We start from the raw sequence: 21,503 nt of genomic DNA, 5'->3' as shown, positions 1-21,503 counted from the left end.
AAAAATTTTCTGAGTTAAAAAAAAATCCCCGCCAAAAAAACATGAACTCTTATTTGATTAAAATAATCACAGACGCCTTGCCAAAAATGGGATCTAAATTGATTCATTGAGAACCTATTATATTCCTGCCTGATTCTGTACTAGACACCAAGGATAACTAAACTGAAAAAGACACAGTTATTGTTTTTAAGAAATTCACACGTTAATGGGAGGTGAAAATGAAGTACCCATAACACCTGATTGATCTGCGCTAATGTAAAGCTAGGGAGAAATGTTGTGAGATTAGAAAGAAGGAAATGCCTAACATTATTTCTGGGAGGTCGAGATGGTATCAAGGGGAAAATGCAGGCTGAGTCCTAAAAGCTTTGCAACTGTTAATCAAGCACAAAAAAGGAGATCAAGTCATTCCTGGTAGAGAAATAAATGTGAAGGCACAGAGCATTAAAGCAGAGTCAGAAAGAGGCACATATTTTGGAGAGAGATGCTGCACAATCAGGAGGTAGACTAGGAAAGAGTTAAAGCTGGAAACCCAAGCAAGTTCATTATTTCAAACCCATTAGGTGCCTACCACATGCCAGTGCCACAGTGAGGATAAAAATATAAAAGACCATCATCCCTGCATTAGAAGTTATGGCAGAACACAAAGTCCAGGTTGATATTACATCTTGAAGAACCTTTTAGGCAATGCCTGATGTCTTTCATTTACTCTCAATAAACGTCTCAGTTCTAACTATCTACCAGCTCTGTGTCAGATTTTAGACAAACAATGATGAAAGGACAAAATCTTGTCTTTGAAAAATTTGCAATTTGGTAGAGAAATAGACATAAAAACAGCCCATCACTAATCCTCAGATGTAATCAAATCATAGAAAAGAAAGAGATCCCTCACTTTCCTGGCTATTTCGTAGATATCTCAAATTCAGTGTACAAAACTGAACACATCATCTTATTTTGCCCAAGCCCAGATCTTTTCAACGTCCCCCTTCCGGTTAAAGTCATGACCGTTCATTTAGAGACACAAGCTAGAAACATGGTAATCATTCCTGATGCTTCCCTCTCCCTCATCGCCTACTCGTAATCGTCACCAGATCCTGTAATCCTACCTTCTCAGTCTCTCGAAACCGTCCACTGTTCTCCATATCCTTTCCTGTTCCTAGTCTAAGCTCGATCCCTCACATGGATGACCTAATTGGTAGCCTCCTAACGTGTCTCTCCCTTTTCACTCTTGTCCTCCAAACCATTTTCCTTACAGTAGACACAGTAATCTTTGCAAAATACAAATCAGAACAGGTCTTACTGTTCCATCAATGGTTTCTCACTGCTTTTAGGATAATAATCTGGCATACTATAGCATGGTTAACTTAGAAAAGAAAATTTATTTTAGGGTTCAGTAACTTTGACCAGAAAAGAGTAATGGAACTGAAAAGGGCCTAGCCAGTACTTGATACATGTATATATACTGTAAACACATACCTTAAACTGCAGCATGTCATTCTTATGGTAGGTCACATTCAGATGGAGGGAGTTCACGGGTATTGAGGGCAAAGCATAGGCATAAGGAGAGGAATTTAAAGAGATGACAGCTGTGGCCCCATGGGTGTCATACTGAACATCACTGACAGAGTATAAGTCACTGACGAAATAGCAAAAAGGGACTCCAGGAGAACTGGATTCCTGAAAAATAAAGTCAAAGTCAGCTCAGCATGTGGTCCTAGGATGATCAAATATTAAGGGGCTAGAAAAGGCAAATTACAGTGGAGATAAAGCCAGACCATCACTCATTTCCTTATATACTCTTTGGCAGTGACATAAGTTTAAATTCCTGGTCTCCATTCAAAATATTTGTAAAAAAAAAGTCCCACTCCTGTCACTACCTATCTTTCATGCTCAGATAAAGACTCAGGTTCCTTTGGAAGTCCTTTCTTTCTATGGATTTTAAGTAGTGACATAGGTACTGGTGCTATGCTCATGAAATTGCAGATTAAGTGTAGAGGATTTTAATGTACATTAACGCTGTCAGCATGGTTACCTCCCAGACACAGCCACGGGCAGTGCAATTTTCTGCAGAAACACCATTCTCATCTGGATAACAGTCTATTTTTTCTTCATCCGCTACCTTCAACTCCCACTCCACAGTGTATGCTTCTCCCAGGATAAGATCAAGTTCTGTGATAAGGGCAACCTGTAGGAATGGGGAAGAGACAAGGAAATTTATCCTTAGGACAAAGGTCTTGCAAGATCTGAAACTTCTTTTAGGAAAGGAAATAGAAATCGGACCAGACTCTCAATAATCCAAGTAACATACCACTAGAGCTCGTATGAAGAGAGCCATATAGCAGGAAGAGGAAATTATCCAGTGGCAACAGGCCAAATGTCACAACTCTATCAGAATCTTGTACATAAAATTTTAAAAAATATCAGATCAAATAAAACCTTCTGTGATCACCCCTTCTCTTTCTTTCCCTGACTCCTCTTCCTCCTCCTTATTTTGTCAAGAAGGGTCTCTTCTGCACTTCCCTTTGTAGCCTAACACACACAAGCACAAGGTGTCATCCCAAATTGAGCTTCTCTTCTTGCCCTCCAGTCCCCAAACCAGTGTCCCCCATTGGCCTGGAACACAGGAGTGTGACAAGAACACAGGAATAAGAATCATGTGTCCTGGGTTCTCATCTCCACTCTGCTGCAGAAACTTAAACAAATTATTTCAATTCTTTGGGTCTCAGTTTCATTAACTGCAAAATTGGTGGGTTGGCAAAATTGTTACATTTCCTTCCATTTCTAATATCCCAGCCTCTTCATTTCTCCAAGTCCAAATCCTCAAAACTTGAAAACTTCTTCTTTGAATTCCAGTCACTAATTCAATTATTTAATATTTTTAATGTATTTTTCTTATATTTGTCTCTTCTTTAACGAGCAATTTCCATAGTGGAAGTCCTGATATGTCTAGAGTTATAAAATCTCATTCTAAGGATTATCACCCTTCTCCAGTCTCTTCCCAGTCTAAATTCATCTTGCACTTCCCTGTACTGCAAATCCCACCCCCCAGAACAATGCTCTCACAATGGCATAGCCTTGATTCAAGGACCAATGCAAGACCCTAAGAGAATTAGATGAGATCCTTCTCACTTTGACACTTAAGACCCTCCAAAATCTGACCACAAGTATCTGTTCAATCAGATCTCCTTCCAAAAGTGAATCCCACCTTTTCTAATTAAACATTATTCACAGACTAATGCAAGGCTCTTCTCAGTCCTGAGATTGGCTTATTCTGATATCTCAACCTTGAATGCTTTATCTAGGCAAACGCCCTTTCTAGGAAAATGGTGCCCATTTGTGGAATACATTGCTACTTGCTGGCTCTTTTGTATTAAAGTTCCCTTCTTATGCATTACTTCAGTTTAGAATATTAAAGTTCCCAATTAAGAACAAAATTTTTAATCCATCTAACACAGCTGTGGCCATTAGTAGGTAACTGCAAGTCCACTGGGAGTTGCTGGCCAAGTGTTTCTTTCTTGACTTAAGGGCCTGCCCTTCACCTTTACCTTTGCCTTCTTGTTTCTTCTTCTTTTTTTTTCTGCTATAATAGAGCCATAGTGACTGGAATTAAGCAGCCACTTCTAATCACAAGAGAAGAAAAGACGTTAACCCTTACAACCTTGAGCCACTGAACCAATGCTAGCAATTGACCTCTTTCTAAACTTTTGATTGCATGAGGAAAAAATCCTAATTTGTTTAAATTACCATTTTGCTGAGTATCCTGTCACTTGCAGCTGAACAAGTCTCTACCTGATGCACGATCTTTCAAAGTCCAGCTCTAGCCCTGCCTTCCCCAAGGGACTTGCTCAGCTACTCCATCAAGCTTTGAACATCAAATTAGTCATAACATAATGTTGGTTACGCCAACCTATATCTTGGTTTGGGTCGCCTGTCCTTTTCTCAATAGTTTCATGCATATAAATTTTGTCTCACCACCCAAATCCAAACAACAAAAGGGTTCCTTTTATCTTATATAATTAATTTATTGAACAAACATTGAGTTTGTTTTCATATATGTACCCTTCCAATGGCTTGAACTTTCCTATACACACAATCAACCATATAATCCTTTATTTCTAACTCTGTAATATATGCTCCCTCAATGTATGCTGTCAGGACAAAATGTAAAATGTCATCGATATATCATTATAGTTGAAGACTAAATTTTCTCATTTTTCTCCAAATTTCGAAGGTCTCTCACAAACCATGCTGACACAGCAGCTTCCAATCCCAGATCATTTGGGATGACTGGAGTAAGGACTATTTGGCAAAAGGACTGTTCATACTGCTAAGATGTCAGAGGAACTGATTACAACCTGTTCAGGGCCATCAGGTCTAGTTACAACTCATGATAAATTATTTTACTATCATCATCTAACCAAATAAGTAGGCATTGGCTAGGCTTATCAAATTCTTTGACAAAATATTTTTTAAAAACATACGTGTTAGAGTGAGAGTCTATATATCTCAAAAGAGCTAAAAGAATGCACTTCAAAATTTTAATTATTGGTAATCCTACCTCCCACCTTTACCTTTCTAGCATCTGCCAGTGGCTTTCAGGTCCACTTTTCCTCTATTCCTGATCCCCACTTTCCTAACTTTGTTCTTCTTCTCCCCTAGCCAGAGAGAACAGAAGAGTGAAGGACAACCAAAGACATAAGGATGAAAAGACTGCTCTACCTTATCCCAGTTTCTCAGCAGCTCCCTGTTCACTCTAGCTCTGGCCCCTTCTCATTTTTTTTCCCTCCTAACCCTCCGACTTCCCCATCCAAGGCCTCAGAGTATGCTCTGGTCCTCTAGGAACCCATGCAACGTTGGCAAAAGGAACACCATAAGCTATGAAGAATTCTTGATAAACTATCTCAGCAAAATGGATTTTTACCTGTAGGTTTGAGTCATAAGTGACATTAGGAGACATTTGACTTGAGACACCGTTGTGTTTCACTGTAACATTCCAAGGTTCCTGGGTTCCAAGGATTTTAATCTCTTTAAATACTAAATTATTGGGGTCTTTGTAGGTTGATTGCAAAATCTTCACATCTAATCGGTTCTGCAAAAAAATTAAGTACAAATGTGTACCTTTAATCCACAGAGTCTCAAGTCACTCAAATATTCCATCCTGGACCAGATACCCAAAACTGCTCTTAATGCCACTTAGTGTCTCTACTAATGTGTGCTCAAGGAGTACAAACTTATTTTAATACTCCCCTGAGCAAGAGAGAAAGAGAGAGAGAAACATACACACACACAAATTTTTAAAAACTGCTTTTAAAAAGACTGACCACTTTGATTTATCCATATCATTGCTTCTTTTTACTAACATGGATGATTCAATTATTGAGAGTTAAGTCATAAATTGAAATGTACTCATCTATAGCCATAAATGAGTATGAAGATACAAATATAATTACACACATACACAAACACACGTGAGTTAAAATGGTCAGACAAAAGCCCACACCAATACTGATAAAAATATGCTACTCACCTGGGTGACAGAAAACTCACATAAGAGATAAACTTGATTTGCCACAGTGTCTGAAAATGAGAGAGAGATGAGTCAGACTCTGACCTGCCCATCACAGAAGAACAGACTTCACCCTGACTCTCCTTGAAGCTACATCCTGAGAACAAGATTATAGACAGAGTCTCCAAGGCCAAGCCATGTTTTCCCTTCTCCTTCCTACCTTAACCTTGAAAAGGTCCCCTTCTAAGTGCTTCCAAGGCATATGCATCAAGTGAATCTATTTCCTAAGCCTGAGCCATGAGAGTTGTCAGGACTCTGAAGACAGAAAAATGCACTAAGAAGCACGGCTAGATAGAGACACACTAGAAAAGTGTGTTCTCACTGCCTCACCGTGATGGGTATGTTTTTCATATCATCGACATTTGTCCCTAAGTATTTTTGGAGGGGGATATCTACACTGAGTGGCAGGAACAGTCTAGAAAACATCTCTTTCAGGTGCCCATTGACAATACAATGAGAGCCTATATATGTTGCCAGCCAGTGGTAGATTTAAGAGGTAGAAATGCGTTTTCCTTCCATCTGTGGTCCATTTACCACTACCTCTGAACAGTGCAGCCAAAACCAAAATTCTTCTCTTGAGTTATTAATGCTACTATGCCTGGTGAGATTTCTGCCACAGCTGAATGAACAGCAGAAGTAACTCAAAGATGCATGTTCAGAAATGGCAACATTGTCTCAAGAGTACTCACCTTTGGTTTCCCCATCATCCCAGAAAAGTTCGCCTTTTGCTTCTTTGTTCTCATCTAGAGCAATGATAAGACCAAGAGGGTTCCTTCGACTGAGGGAGACAAAATTTATGTAAGAGACAAAGACTTGAGACACAAAGAATTTTGCCAAATGATCTTGGAAGGATTCTATCAGATTACAAATGGGAAAGTTACTAGTGCCAGGAGGCTCTGCTTTTCTTCAGGCACAAAGGCAAAATAAAAAGGCTCATCTTTCTTTAGATTAATCAGTAATGTCACAAAAGATAGAAATACCCCAAACATTAGCAATAAACATCTATGTAGGAGGCAAGAAGTTAAGCACCCCCCAAATCACTGCAAGAGCTACAATAAAAACTGCTGATGAAACTGTTATTTGGAATACAGACTATTAGAAGAGAAAGAAATCCTAAACAAAAATTGGTTCAGCCTCATCATTTTAGAGATGATGTATGCAGGTGAAGTATTAACTGCCATTGGGGGGATATATTTTTTCCCTGCCTAGGAAACATTTTGACTCAGAAAGCAACAAAATACAGTAAGGTCCATGGTCCATCTATATAATGACAACTTTCTTAATTTTGTTATTTATTATTAATTTAGAGAGAAAAATAAAGCATTCTAACTATCTGCTTTACAATTTAGAATAGGAAACACAAAACGCTACTCAAAAAGATGGTGAAATAGATGGACATAGAGCAAGAGGGTGAAGAAAGAGCAATTTCATTTGGAGTCTCTCCCTGCTTCACCATTCCTCCATACTACCTCCCAATTCTCTGCTCCTGCTGCCTCCCTCACTGATCTCACACTCCTATTCTATTCTTTCACAGTTCACCCTTCCACTATGCCCTATGCAAGTTAGGTTCCATTATCAACAAAATCACCCACTTTCATTTAACACACATATATTGAAGAACTTCCATTTGTTAGGAAGTCTAAGACATATAAAGCAGAACAGATCCCAACTGCATTGATGACATTAAATATTACAAGAAAAATTAAACAAATTCACCAAATAATCAAAGCAGAAAGTAAGAGTGACAAAAAAATTTAAAGTACTTAGAGGAGTCCAGAATGACACTTCTGGCAGTAGGGTACATTAGGTATTCGAGAGGACTCTAGACACTCTGAAGCACCCACCCACCAAAATACTACTTTCTCCTAGATAAATTGCAACACGTGATCCTTGAAGGGAGCTAATGTGACACCAAGTTGACAGAATTCCCTGCTTGCAACTGAAGAGAAGGCAAATCATCTCTGGAGGAATGAGACACACATTTGAATTCTTAAGATCATCGCATTTGAAAAACAAAAAATTACTAAACACACAAGGTAATAAACCAGCGTGAAAGGAAGTTGGCAAAATGACTACCAATTGATTTATATTCCCCTAAGGACTTTAGATAGTAGAATTTTCAGATACAAAGTATAAAATAACGGATTGAAATACTTAATAATAAGGAGGAAAAAAAAATCAACTAAACAACAAAAAAGTAACCAGAAAGTTGGAAGCGGCAGCACTCCCTCTGCCGGAAGAGTTGAGTAAGATTTCTTGCAGCTGAAATCTGAGTTTAATTTGAAGGATCGTTAACAACACACCAAGCAAAGGATGTTGGAGAGGGTAATAAGAGCTGAAGCCCAAAAGAAGTAAAACAGATGGGTATTTTGGGGAATGGCTAGTCTAGAAGTGTGTATTAAAGTGTGTCAGGATACACAATTGTTAAGTTAACTTGGAACAAGATTGTGATTGGCCTGGAACAACCTAGTAATGAAAGAGTTTGGACTTCAAGAAGCGGCAACAAGTTGAGATCTTCATTTTGAAAAGACAACTTTGGTATCAATATGCAGAACAGCATGAAGGTGAACAATTAAAGAAAAAGAAACCAGCCGATACTGGACATAGAAGTATTTTCCATCAGTATCATAAAAAGTCTAAATTTGAAAAATTAAAATAGTAAGAGAGGTTCCAAAGAGAAGACAGGTTTATAATCTCCAAAGAATTCCCAGTCTATTAAAAACAAATGTGCTGATACTTTTAGAGACACAGATATGAATGTGTGCCTTTCTAGCACAGATAGAGTCTATAATTTCAGGATCAAAGAATCAGAAAGGAGAAAGCCGTGGTATGAGGGAGATCTGACGTGCACAAGAAATAATTTTGGAGCCTTGTTCTGCATCACAAGAAAGAAATGGATCAGTAGGAAGAAGGGAATGGGAAATTGAGATTATAGGCGAATAGAAACTGCACTCCCACTCCCTAGAAATGAGGATGAGTGAGTCAAGAGCATAGCGCAATGGACGCATTGTCTGACCAAGTCAGGTAGGGTGATCAATAGACCCAATTTGCCTGGAATTGAGAGGTTTCCCAAGACAGGAGACTTTCAGTGCTAAAATTAAAACAGTCCTGGGAAAATCAGGAAGGTTGACCACCCTAGCAGTCAGTGTGTTTTGAGGAGAAATTCAGCGGGTTTAAGGAAGGACAGGGATTAAGTCTTTCAAAATCCATCTGGATGCAGCTCTAAACCACAGCTTCTTCAGAAGAGGCCTAGGGAAATCTGGGGGACAGAGTTTGATGGCCACGCAAACACACCAATGCCCTTCCTCCCCACGCTCCATGTAATGCTTCCGTATCTTCTGGATGAACATAAGATGGGACCAGAAATGACCAGATTTGCCAATCTCCCCCTTAAAGGGAACTCCAATACACGCTGTACCTGGCTACAGTGGTTGTGGCTGGCTGTTGTGTAGGGAAGATATAGCCTCCTCGAAGATGAAGCCCAATTTTGTCCCCAGGAAGATCCATCTCCACTTGTTGCTTCCTCCATCTCACTCGGCCCCCCTGATGCATGCAGACAAATTAAACACATTGCCATGACAGCACCTCCACCTATACCTCTTACCCACGTGCTGAGTTACCTACAGCTCTCTCCTTTTTCCACTTAGCTGAATTACTATTTAGTCAGACAATCAAACAAGAAAAGGGAAAAAAATTAAGAACAATAAATTTCATCACCAGTTGGGGGCGTGGGGGAACATTTATGCCATGATGAGGCTATTTGACATATATTCTATGGACTGATAGTTCTAAACAAGTAATCTGACTCATGACCAAGCTCAAATTGCCCATTGGCCCTTCCAATATTTTCCCATGAGACAATCTACTTGAGTCTTTATCTTATCGCTGAATAAATTATATGGAAGTATTTTCTGCAGATTTCATCATGACTGATGTTGTGACCTAGTCTTACTTTATCAACTCTGTTATGAAATTACAGAAAACACTATAGAAACACTCCTCAGTGCATGGATAGGTGTCTCTCTCTAGGGGTATCTCATCTACGCAGCTGCAGCTGTAGTCTTGAAGAGCTTAAGAAAAGTCAAAGCTACTTACAGTCTCATAATCATACCAGACAGCATCAGGCATATATGCCATCACTTTCTCTGCACCCTGAAATTAAAACAAAATATTATTCTTCATGACCCAGTCTCTGAATAAGATAAAATGGACTTCTTAGCATTCCTAGGGAACTTCTTAACTGTATACTGAGAATGCATAAATGGCCTCTTTTTTCTGTGTTATCAAATCGTGCCTTTCTTCTAATAGGAATAATAGAAGCAATAACTTGCCAACTCAGAGAAAAATCCCAAATGGAACCATGTTAGGAATAATAATAACATTGAAAGGTGTCATAAAAATTCCAGCTTTACAGTGATTACCTCATTTACCCTTCTCAACAGTCCCCAGTAATAGCTACTATGATTACCTCACCTTTACAGCTGAGGAACCAGCATGATAACTTGCCCCAAACCACACTGGTACTAAGTAGCAGAGGCAACAATCACACCCTGATTGGCCTGACCTTAGAATGAGTGCTGGGGCACTGCTCCATTCCGCCTGTACCTCATGTAGCAAGTAATGATCTGCTATGAGAATCGGACGACAAATAGGACCATTCTTAAACCCAAATCACCAGTAGATGCTTCTACACTGATTGCAAACTTGGTCAAGACAAAAGACTTCTAGAGAGAAAAATGTGTAAGTATCAGATATACAACTTACCAAAACCCCAGCACACTCTCTTCAATGCTGACTCAGCCACATGTATTGGAAATGGGTTTGGAATAAAGAGAAGATAAATGGTTCCAAGAAGAGAGAAGAGTTTGGAAGGTAGCAGGAGCAGAGGCAGAGACCACCAGTGTGTCTCTGTGGGAACACTTGCCTCCTCTAGAACTGGAGTGATGAGGAGGCCGGGCCCCCATAAAAACTGTTGGTGCACATCCCAAGTGCTGCTGTCACCATAGAACCTGGAGATCAGAGAGACATTCACTGAGATTTGGGCCAATGCTTCCTGGCAGCTCTGCCCCCAGGCTGTCCAAAACATGCAGGTCCCCTGCCTGGTGCAAACCCCGCAAATTGTTCTGTGACACCTATTCAACCCCCACCTACCCGCTCCTGTAGATGGATCCATTTTCCCCAGCCCAGATACCCTCCTACTCTTCCCCCAAGTTGGACAGAAGTTCCTATTCCAGTATCTATGCTAGGCAGGCTTCAAGCTGCAATTCTATTTGACACGTTCCCCTTTAAAAAACAAATAAAATGAGAAATATATTTTAAAACTTTAGCTGACTATCAACTGAACTCAACTGAATCAAGAAAGAACTGGATCTGATCATGAAAAATAGCAGATAATTTAAAATTTTACTCTTTTCTCTTTTAGGATGTCTGCCTTTTAACAGGGAATTCCAGGAGATGAAAAACTTATCCACAATAATGAATATATAATAGTGCAGATGTATGCCTGAGGGGCTAAAATGTCAGACACATGAGAGAGTTAAGTGTATTTTGTCAAGGAAAGCCTCAAGCGTCCTTTTTTAGAGTCAACTTAGAGATGCTCATTGGCTCACCATAAAAATTCTAGAAATCCTCTACAATATTCTTATTTGTACATAAACAACAGGCTCATTCCTAGAGCCTGAATATATACTGCATTACAGAAGACACCATAACGTTCAAGCTACCAAATGCTTTAAATTAAGACTAAAGAAACCAAGCATGAAAGAACTCAAGTGATTTGTCTAAGATATAGAGTTAGTTGGTGGCAGAAGAAAGAGAAGACCCTGAGTCTCATGACTTTAGTCTAGTTCTCTCCCCAAAAGGGAACAGGTATAACACTTAAATACACCCCAAGAATAGTATCTAGGCAGCAATAGCCTTGCAAATACCAACTGGGTATTCCGGTTATAAAATATGTATCTGAATAACTGTTTGAATTGTTTCAATTTTCATTCTTATATTTGATGATACAGTCAATATCACCCAGTTGTGTTAACAAAATTTCTTTGGATTAGGGGAACTTACTCATGCAGAAGGGGCCTGGCCACCGTGTCCCCCCGGCTGTGAGCTCGGTAGAAGAGGGTGTAGAGGTATGGCAATAGAGTATAGCGGATGGTAAGGTAGTGCCTGGAGGAATTCACCAGCAGAGAGTCAGCTCCAAAGAAGGCAGGATCCTGGGCCTGGGAGGAAACAAGAGGTTATAATTGTGATCTGGCTGTGAATAACAAAGCATCTGAAGAACTCCAGACCCCATTCATCGCAACCAAGAGTTTCCTTCCTGAAAGACCTGGGGCCTGGGTTGCAAACTTTACTCTGAACTGTGCAGTTGGCAAAGGGAGATCATTTCACCAAGTAAGTGGCCGTTCTTCACCTTGCAACTCCGTCACCCTCATTCACTCCTTAGGAGTGCTCTCTTGGGAGGCCGCCATTTAAATAATTTTGAAATATTTCCTCATTTGATGCTCATTACAAAATGAGCAATGAAGATAAACTATACAGAGGTTTGATTTTAAAAAACCTTCACAGACTCGCCATTTCCTTGCTGGCAGCAGTAGGACTAGCAGAGGCTGTGGCAGCAGAGCATGTTAATGGTGCATCAGAGGTCCTGGTTAATTGCAAAGAGTGGTGCAAATTAGCCTAAGTGAAGCACCAGGTAGGAGGCTGGCTCCACAGATCTCTTAGTGAGGATGCAGATAGATCCAGTCCTAATGTATGCCAAATTTATTTTGATCATATCCCCTGGGAGACTTACCTTGTAGCCTTGGCCATTGTGATTCCTGGAAAATGGATAAAATGCTCCCAGCTGCATCCACCGCCTGCAGAGCTCTTCAGAGGAATCCAAGAAAAAGCCACATATGTCAGGACCCACCTGGAAGGACACACAGACAGTGTGTATACCTTACTTTCATCCGCATCCCCCCTTTGCTTTCTATCATGGACCTCTCAACTGAACTTTGCTAACATCTTACAGAGATGGTGAACATAGTGTGATCGAATTGGGTTATATCCTGTATCTACTCTTTACTGCCAGGTGACTGAGTAAGTTACTTCACCTTTCTGTACCTCAGTTTCCTAATTTTGTTAAAGGGGGCACTAATTAGCTACCCGGGGTTTTAGCAAATGAGATAATGTAAGTAAAACACTTGACATGCCACACCACTATCAGAATTAATTTTCCAAAGCCTAAATCTGATCATGTCATTCACCTATTCAAAAATCCCCAAGGTCTCCTTGCTACTTATCCTATTAGCTCCTCAAAACTTGGTTCCAACTCATCTTTCCAGCATCATTTCCCATTCTAGTCCTAGACACCAAATCTTACAGACACATCAAATTCTCTTCCTTACTGTTTTTGCTCATGTTCATTTCTCAATCTTAAAATGAACTCTCCAAATTAGTCTGAGGAAATATACCCACTTTTCAAGGTTAAACTCAAGTACCATCTTTTCCATGAAGTTTCTCGACTCCCTCTTCTGACTCCCTCTGTTCTTCATAAGCACATCAGAGTTAATAAGTCCCTTTCTCAGGATCTCCCGTAACATTTAATTTCTTTGTCCCTGTTGGGACTTTTACCCTAGCTTATCATTATTATTTGCTTACATATGTGTCTCCTCTTACTAAATTTTAAACTTTTGGAGCAAAGACAATGTGTTTCTGTTATTATATTTCTGCTTCTCTCCACCTTCACCATGCATACCTAGCTCAGTGTCTTGTACATAGTAGGAGCTCAGGAAATACATATGTTGAATTTAATTAAAAGATGCCAAGGCCACCTCTAGGGTTCTGGCAATGTTACATTTCCTCATCTTGGTGCTGGATACACAGATGTGTTCAGTTTGTAAAATTCTTCAACTGTATACTTAAGGATACGTACACTTTTTTGTATGTATGTTAGACTTTAATAGAAAGAAATATTGCAATGATGTCATTTCAAGGTTGCACTTCTATCTTTAGAAGTAAGTACAGGAAAGAATTCATGGTATTAAAGCCATACTGATGTAGATGAAATACATGTTCTCAAGACATTAAATCCCTGGGCTATAGAGGGTAGAAGAGAAGAGCTTTATGGTTTGAAAACTTTCTAGAATGAGGCTTTCTGGGGATTGAGGTTCATAAGAGAGCTTGGAATGTGGACTCACCATAGGGATACCAAAAAGGTTGAACTCAAGGATGCCAGGGATGGACCATCGAAGGTCATTCCAGGTGGCTGTGTTGTCTCCTAACCAATGGGCTGCAAACTTGCCAGATCCCGCAAAGGTAGAACGGGTTAGAATAAAGCTTCTCTTACTAGGGAACACAGTATTGACCGCTCTAAAAAGGAGAGAGACTTAGGGAGTCAACGTGTGACCTTAGTGTCTCAGCCCAGGGGATACACCAACAATACCAAAGATCTAAAAAGTTAATACCCCATTCTTCTGTTCCGGTTCTCTCCCAGTAAGATTAGAGTTGCTTTCGGGAGCAGTCTACACATTAAGCATGTTTGTGGTTTGTTTTGTATTAAGGTGTTTTACATACATCATTAACTCCGTAACTTCCAAGAATTTCAAAAACAGCCTTGAAGAGGCTAGTAACGAGAGGTATACAATTTTATGGAACAGACTAGAGGTATACAATTTTATGGAAGATATGTAACTTTACATATATATGTAAACATTGGTCTCTCATATTGTGTGATTTCGGACATATTCAAAAATGCACTGATGAATGGCCTTTTGGAACTTAAATTCTTTTTAAGTAGAAATACTTCGGTGATAATTTTGTAATAAGAAAAGACCTTTTAAAATTATCTATGTATGTGTGTACTTTTATAATTAAATATAAATATATATCGTTATATTTTTAAAATTAGAAGTCTATACATATACTTAAAAACTTTTACTCTATAATTTTTTCAACAACTTTCAAAAAAGCTAAAGTTATACGCATGACGTTGCTAATGAATGGAAGTGGTTTTGCTGTGGCTTCTTGCTGTCAGAGTCACAGTTAAGCAGAATAAACTCTCAATACCTTTTCCTCACTACAGAATTTGAATCCACACTCAAGGGTAGACAGAGCACAGTAGAAGGATTCTGAGCCAGTATTTAAAACCCCAAAGCACATGCACGTCTACAGGTTACTTAACCCTCCATACTCCAGTCTATGCAGTGCGGCAGAGAAGAAAATACATGGTTTCGGGTTCATGAAGAAATGCGCTTTAATTTTGCTTTTACAATTTATTAGCTGTTTGACCTTGGTCAGTTACTCCTCTTTCTTTCTTCCTACCTTCAATTAATTCTTTCATGTTACACATTTCATAAATATTTACTAGATTCCTTCTTCCCTATGTGCTAGGTAGCTTCTTCATTCAATCAATAATGATAAACACACTTATCTTGCTGAGTTTTAAAAAGTAATACACATGAGTCACCTGGCCTGCTATCAAGATCAATAATTTGATCAGGTACTAAGTCCATAGCAATAGTGGTCTTACTCTGCTGTGGCAATCGCCATCGAGTAGCCGTACACATTGTGGACATCATATTGCTTGCCCCAGTACTGCACTGCATCCATGCAGAGAGTCTTGGAGAACAGGTACCCATCAAGGACTCCTGGGACAAAAGAAGGGTCAGTCAACGAGAGCTCAAGATGCACACTGCCTGCTCTTTGACTATCACAGAACTTGAAATTGTGGCTCCCTGGGTAGGCATTTATTGTGGCCATTCTGTAAATGATCATACAGATTCCTCACGATCAGAGGGCTATACATTTGGAGTAGTTTCCCTGACATATAAATAAATTGTGTTGACCTATACATATCCTCCCACCTGGGCACTCATGTGATTAGAGGCAGGCCTTTGGAAGCAAGAGGATACAGGTAGACTTGAGGCCCAATCTGAATTCTTCAAACTGAGCTAAATTACTTGGCCCAAGAATAAAAATATTGGATGGAAGTATAAATTAATTTCTCACCCCTTCTCTCCCTTGGCCATATATTACAAAGGATGATTTCCCAATGCCTCTTTCATTCATCTATTCTTCTCTGTTCCCATTGCACCACTCTGCTTCGGATCCAAATTACCCGTGGATCTTAACTATTGCAAGAGTTTTGAATGGTTTTTCTACTTCTTATATATATTCTAATTCATACTGCACATTAATGCCAGACTAATACTTCCAAAACCATTTTACCATCATATTTCCCTCTTACCAAAACATAAATAGCTTCTATCATCAAAAGAATGAAGTATAAACAGTTTAGCCTCCCATCCAAGTCCCTCAACGTTTAATTCTGACCCATCTGCCCCAATTACCTATTTTTCCACCAGAATGGAAGTCTTTGTAAGATGCTATAATTCTAGCAGCTTCCTTTCTTTCTTAATCAAGATACAATTTATGAGCCTCTAGCTTTCTTCCAACTACAACAACACTGTGAATCTAGGGCCACACCCTGATAAAGAGTGTTGTTCAACCCAATCAACTCTCACTAGCACCATATTCACTGACTCTGACTTTGACCTCCCAAGCCCTGGGCTCTGGCTTCCTTTCATCCTATGGTTCACGTCTGTTCTTCACACTCCTGTCATCACCAGACTTGACCCTCATGTGAAGGCCAAACCTGGTCTCTCTTTGGTAAGCCCCGACCTGGCGTGGGGTACACATTTAAGAGCAAGATAAACTAGCACTAGCCTCTGGCTTCTGCACCTTATCTTCTCTGGACCCTCCCTTAGAAAAAGCTCAGACTGTAGGTAGAAGGACTAGATTGCCCCTTTTGAATTTATGCCTCATTTAGGAAAGCATGGAGTGTTTTGATTTTCTTTCCTAGTTTTCTTTATGTATTACCCACATTTTCCCTTACCTATGCACATTTATGTATAAACTCCTTTGCCAGGTTGTTCATACCTATCCTTATGCATTTAAAATGTCAAATACACATTGCCACTTTAACCAGACTAACCACCAAGGCTTACTGGGAGTGAATGGGGGATAATTTAGATCGCTTGTGGAACATCCTGAAACGGAACCATCAATGAAATTGGAGACTTCATTCATATCCTACAAGACAAAAAGCAGAAACTATTAAGACAAAGTAACATGTTCACTTATGTTGGACTGATGGCATCTTTTTTTTTTTTTGAGGAGTCAGAGAAATTATTCCAGACGTTTCCTTTTTAAATAGGTTCTTATGTACACGGAGAGAAATAGATGTTCTTGTCTTCTCTACCCATTGAAAGTCTCATGGAAATGTTTTTTAAAATCCCTTCATAATGATTTTTGTCTATACTCACTGAAAAGGAAAAATTTCCAAACATATTAGGTGAAAAAGTATTTCAACTTATATGACTCTCTCTATATAGATATATATCAACCTATGTATTCTCTATATATCCAAATATAGCTATGAATACGCACACATAAATATATATACATATATAAACACACACATATGCAGAGAGAGTGAGAAAGTGTGCCAACAGCTGTGCAAGCAAGGGGTCTGGAAAGATGCATACAAAAATATTGATGGTGGATGTCTTTGGTTGATATCATTTTAGAGGATTTTTGTTTTCATCTTTTTAGCTCTGTGTTGTTTGAATTTTATACAGTTCTCTTATAAATAGAAAAATGTTCAACTCTAAAGCTCCCTAAATTTTTCTGAACATCAGCTGCTTTGTGTTTTTTTCATTTGATAGTATGTGAGACATTTGCTTTGACTGCAGCCACAGTTTTGTCATCCGCCTGGGTACTTTGGCTCTGATCAGTTTGTCAAACATGTCCCAATGAAAGAGCCCTGACCTGACAATTGAACAGTTCGAGTACTTTGCGACACAGTAAGGAGTGTATAATTCTATTTTTACTTCAGTTCATTCATTTGTAAAAGAAGAGCTGGACTTGGAAAAACTAAATTTCTAAGTTTACTTCCAGCTCTGACAATCTGATTTTGATTCTAAGCTACATGCTTTGGTAAGATTATTTCAATAGTAAGATGTAATACTTAGAATTATTGCCATACTTGCTTTCCTCTCCTCCTCTTCTCCCTGTGCTTCATTACCCAAAGATATAGACATACGCAATCTGAACATTTAGTCATTTACTATTCAAAGTATTAAGAACTCACAATCCAGATTCCATCAAAGTCCACTTGGTTGTGGAAAAGCTCAAATTCCCTTGCCCACCAAACAGCACACTGAGGGTTGGTATAATCAGGAAACACAGTTTTTCCAGGCCAGACCTGCAGGAGGAAAAAGAAAAAGCATTGATTAGAGTAAATTAAATGAATATAGATTTAAAAAGAGTACTTAGAAAAGAAATTCCTGATATTTTCATAGTAACAGAGGGGACCAGGCACACGTCCTTTTCAGTTAAGAATGTGAAGCACTCCAAATACTCAGAAGAAATGTCAGGAGGAGTCAAATAGTCACTTGAGGAGAAACTTATTTTTAAAAAAATGTTTAAATCCTTGTTAATCTTCAACTCTGCTTCACTGTTCTTTCTCAATTTCTCTACTCTCAATTTTGGGGATAGTAAATGAGGGAGAGTACTATATAAATTTCAACTGATCCATTACACATTGAGGGTTCCGAGCATCAGTTACTTATCTCTGCTCCTTTCTTATCCACTTCCTCTCTGACACTATGCACTCAGGTCAATCAGAGGTATTAGAAGTGAGCTAGCAGATAACATCTTCACGGAAAATGAGGAAAAATAAAGATTTGAGAAAGAAGTGATCAAACTTGTCAAGTACTATAGAGAAACAGAGGAATGAAACAGTTCTGTTAGATTTGCCAGTTAGGAGGTGACTGGTGCCATTTGGCAGAGCAATATCAGTGAAGCGATGGGGGAAGAAAGTAGACTGCAGTCAGCTGAAGAGCAAATAAGAGGTGAGGAAGTGGATATTCAGTATGTTAGGCTATTGTTTAAAAGGATTTGGCTGTGAAGGGAATGTAAGAGCTCAGATGGCTGGTAGGTATTTGGGGATGAAAGGAAAAGGGATAGTTTATCTCCAGCATATATAAGACATCTGAAAATGCAAAACAAAACAATTACACACACACTGCCACAGCCCCTTCACCAGCCCCCAACTTCCCCATTAATTTACCTCCCCAATGAGTGGAGTCACTCCATTTGAAGCATTCACCCATATCTTCATATCTGAACCCCTGTCATAGGGGCCATAGGGTTGAGTTGGGGAAGAGTTGTTGGAGATGGCTGGATCCTAAAGAAAATACAATGAAGGACCTAACTTTAAGCTAAAGACATTTAAAGGAGATTGGGAATTGGTGGACAAAGGAGCACAAGGTATGTGTAGTGATAAGGAGGATCAAGTATCTGATTTGGGGGAAAAGAGGGTGGACATACCACAATGATGATGAGTTTCTGTCCATTATTGTGTAACTCCTTAGCAAACTCTGGGAAGTCTTTAAAATCTACTGGATTATAAGTGAAATCCTTCCTCTCATCCATATAATCAATATCAGCATGCTGAACGTCCTGAAAGGATGCACAAAGTCCACAATTTAGCATCTAGAAATTTCCCTATTAAAATGAGTCAGTCAAATTATCATTGCTATTATTCACAATGAACACTGACTCTGCTGGACTCTACACAGAGTTCTTAATCGGCCCCTGGCATCTCAGAGCTTCTTTTCAAAGGGTAATTTCAAAACCAAAGAATCCATTGGTTCCCTAAGGTCTAAGATGCTGCAATCAGGTTAACTGCAGCATCTTACCTGTTGACTAGAGCATCAAACTAACCAAACACAACAATTACAACAAATCACAAGGGCTATCAAAAACATGCGTTACCTAAATTTTACTCTACCCACAAGATAAAGAGGGGAAGGGATTGTCTCCCCACTTCTCCCTCATTTTCCAACCCCATATTCTCTTCTCTTACTTCTTTTCTGCTTCAAGCCTTCTTTGGCAATTACTCTTTCCTAGTTTGACCTGCATAAAAATAGTGCAGCCCAGAGGGAAACTGACTCTTGCTCTAGAACTTACCTGTCTGCCTCAAAGGGAATGGGGTGGGAGAGAAGAGGATTAGTCCAGAGATTTTGGGGCTTTTCTCTTTGCATCTCTTCTAAACCTTCATTTCCCATTACAGCCTCCAACATAATCAACACATTCAAATTTAGCCATTCAAAACAGAAATATTGTGTTACATGCATGTACTGTATCCTTTTGCTCACTTAAACAAGGGAAAGAAATGCCTTGAGAACCCAAATAAAAATACATTATGCAAAATGTAGTCAATACAGGTAAGCATTAGAAAATTTAACAAACAAAATATGTGATAAGAAAAATAGAAACAGGAACAGATTTCCTCCTAACCTCACAGTTGTGGTCTCAAAGTACTATTTCCTACAAAGGAGAACTAGTTCTTTGAAGTAATGGCTGACCCACTAAAAAAGTCTAACATTCTGAATATATAAAACTTTTTATTGCATATTTTTTTGAAGTCAGGGAGAGAAGGTATAAACAGTTGTTCTAGTTCCCCAAAGGAATTTTTGGAGGATTTTCTAAAGCCTTACTTACGTAAGGAAGTTGTGCTGCACGATTTCTCTCCACGACTTCTTTCATGTTGTCCAGGCTCCCATAATCATAACGACTGAGATGAAATCCAAGTGCCCAGTATGAAGGTAGGGCTGGTCGTCCAATGAGCTGAAGGAAATATGTGAAATGAAAGCGAGCAAATACTCTATTTTTAATAAAACATTTTCTAAGCATTGACTTGGGGGCACAAAACATACTCCATTTTCCAACACACTATTTCGTTAATGTTAGAATGTTAGCGTATTTTCCCAGCGCTTTCATAAATCATTGACGGTAGAGTCAATTTGTAATAGCAGATTTATAATTACTTATAATAGCAGATTTTTATGAGTCACATTTGCCTATTAAATTTACTTTTCTTTGTGCTATTTAGGATTTTCTCAGTCATAATCATGATACGATAAGTTTACCTCCAGATACTCTTGAACGACTTGCTCTGGCGTGTTTCCCAAGAACACATAGAAGTCAAGAATACCCCCGATGGTGCGGTAAGTGATCGCCGGGGCAGGCTGGAGAGAAACCTCTAGAAAGATTAAAAATGAGCAAAATAAAAATTAGAATTTATTCTAGAGTGATGATCACAAAGTTTTAGGCCAGAGGATCACCAACCATCTGAACATTAATAAAGTGGTCCCAATGCCTCAGGTTGTATACAGAGGAACCAACTCTGATGATCAAAGTTTACCCTCACAGTGCATGAGAGCCAAAGCATGTTGTGCTTGTGTGTGTGATGGATTTCTATAACTGGTGACTTGAGCATCTTAAACCCTTTGTCAGGACTGAATCTCTCATGAAAAAGCAACCAGGTTCGTGACGGGGTCCAGAATAAGGCACTGTGGAATAAAAATTATTTTAAGCTGAAAACATTCAAACTTCTGAAATCCTTTATCTAACCAAAAGTAGAGCCTCCCAAAAGAACTCATTGTCTGTTACTTCAGTGAATGGAAGTGATCCCCATTCTATAATGCACATAGTGAAGTCGTAATAAAGACATTTCTAAGAATGCTGCTTGCAAGCTGTGTTGAGAACTGTGTGATTTCAGTCAATGGAAGTGATACCCATTCTGTAATGCATGTAGTGAAATGTTAGAATAGATGTAATAAAGATGTTTCCAAGAAGAGAAAAAGAATTCAATTGTCATAAATCACCTCTCCTGGAGCAACTCTAATCTTCTCTGAGATAATAAATTGGCACCTAACCAAATATACATTGTCACGAGACCGTCGTATCTCTCATTCCTTCTCCTAAGGGCTCATTTATCTTTCCAAAAAGAGTCTTTTGTTTTCCCATAAGTGCGCTTTATCCCTTCCACCTCCTCTAAGAAGTCATTTGTTTTATCATAAGTGCTTTCTCCCCTCCCATTTATCTATTAAGA

General features: G+C 39.1%; 1 protein-coding gene across 3 annotated transcripts in view; it reads right to left on the bottom strand.

Moving 5' to 3' along the window:
• The window catches only part of MGAM (maltase-glucoamylase), an 87,417-nt gene that overhangs the window by 29,960 nt on the left and 35,954 nt on the right, over positions 1 to 21,503 (bottom strand). For all 3 annotated transcript variants that reach the window (XM_046668864.1, XM_046668863.1, XM_046668861.1), the window contains 18 exons: positions 20,539 to 20,651; positions 20,111 to 20,236; positions 18,935 to 19,066; positions 18,675 to 18,791; positions 17,694 to 17,807; positions 16,549 to 16,633; positions 15,072 to 15,189; positions 13,741 to 13,912; positions 12,354 to 12,470; positions 11,627 to 11,781; positions 10,488 to 10,572; positions 9,659 to 9,715; positions 8,982 to 9,106; positions 6,253 to 6,341; positions 5,525 to 5,574; positions 4,919 to 5,086; positions 2,030 to 2,182; positions 1,474 to 1,674 (listed from right to left, as the gene is read on the bottom strand). In XM_046668864.1, coding sequence (XP_046524820.1) covers positions 1,474 to 1,674; positions 2,030 to 2,182; positions 4,919 to 5,086; positions 5,525 to 5,574; positions 6,253 to 6,341; positions 8,982 to 9,106; positions 9,659 to 9,715; positions 10,488 to 10,572; positions 11,627 to 11,781; positions 12,354 to 12,470; positions 13,741 to 13,912; positions 15,072 to 15,189; positions 16,549 to 16,633; positions 17,694 to 17,807; positions 18,675 to 18,791; positions 18,935 to 19,066; positions 20,111 to 20,236; positions 20,539 to 20,651 — 2,177 coding nt within the window. The remainder of the gene's footprint in view (positions 1 to 1,473; positions 1,675 to 2,029; positions 2,183 to 4,918; positions 5,087 to 5,524; positions 5,575 to 6,252; positions 6,342 to 8,981; positions 9,107 to 9,658; positions 9,716 to 10,487; positions 10,573 to 11,626; positions 11,782 to 12,353; positions 12,471 to 13,740; positions 13,913 to 15,071; positions 15,190 to 16,548; positions 16,634 to 17,693; positions 17,808 to 18,674; positions 18,792 to 18,934; positions 19,067 to 20,110; positions 20,237 to 20,538; positions 20,652 to 21,503) is intronic.

The sequence above is a fragment of the Equus quagga genome, chromosome 8, assembly GCF_021613505.1.
Source record: "Equus quagga isolate Etosha38 chromosome 8, UCLA_HA_Equagga_1.0, whole genome shotgun sequence".
Classification (NCBI taxonomy): Eukaryota; Metazoa; Chordata; class Mammalia; order Perissodactyla; family Equidae; genus Equus; species Equus quagga.
This window is presented reverse-complemented; position numbering and strand designations above follow the sequence as displayed.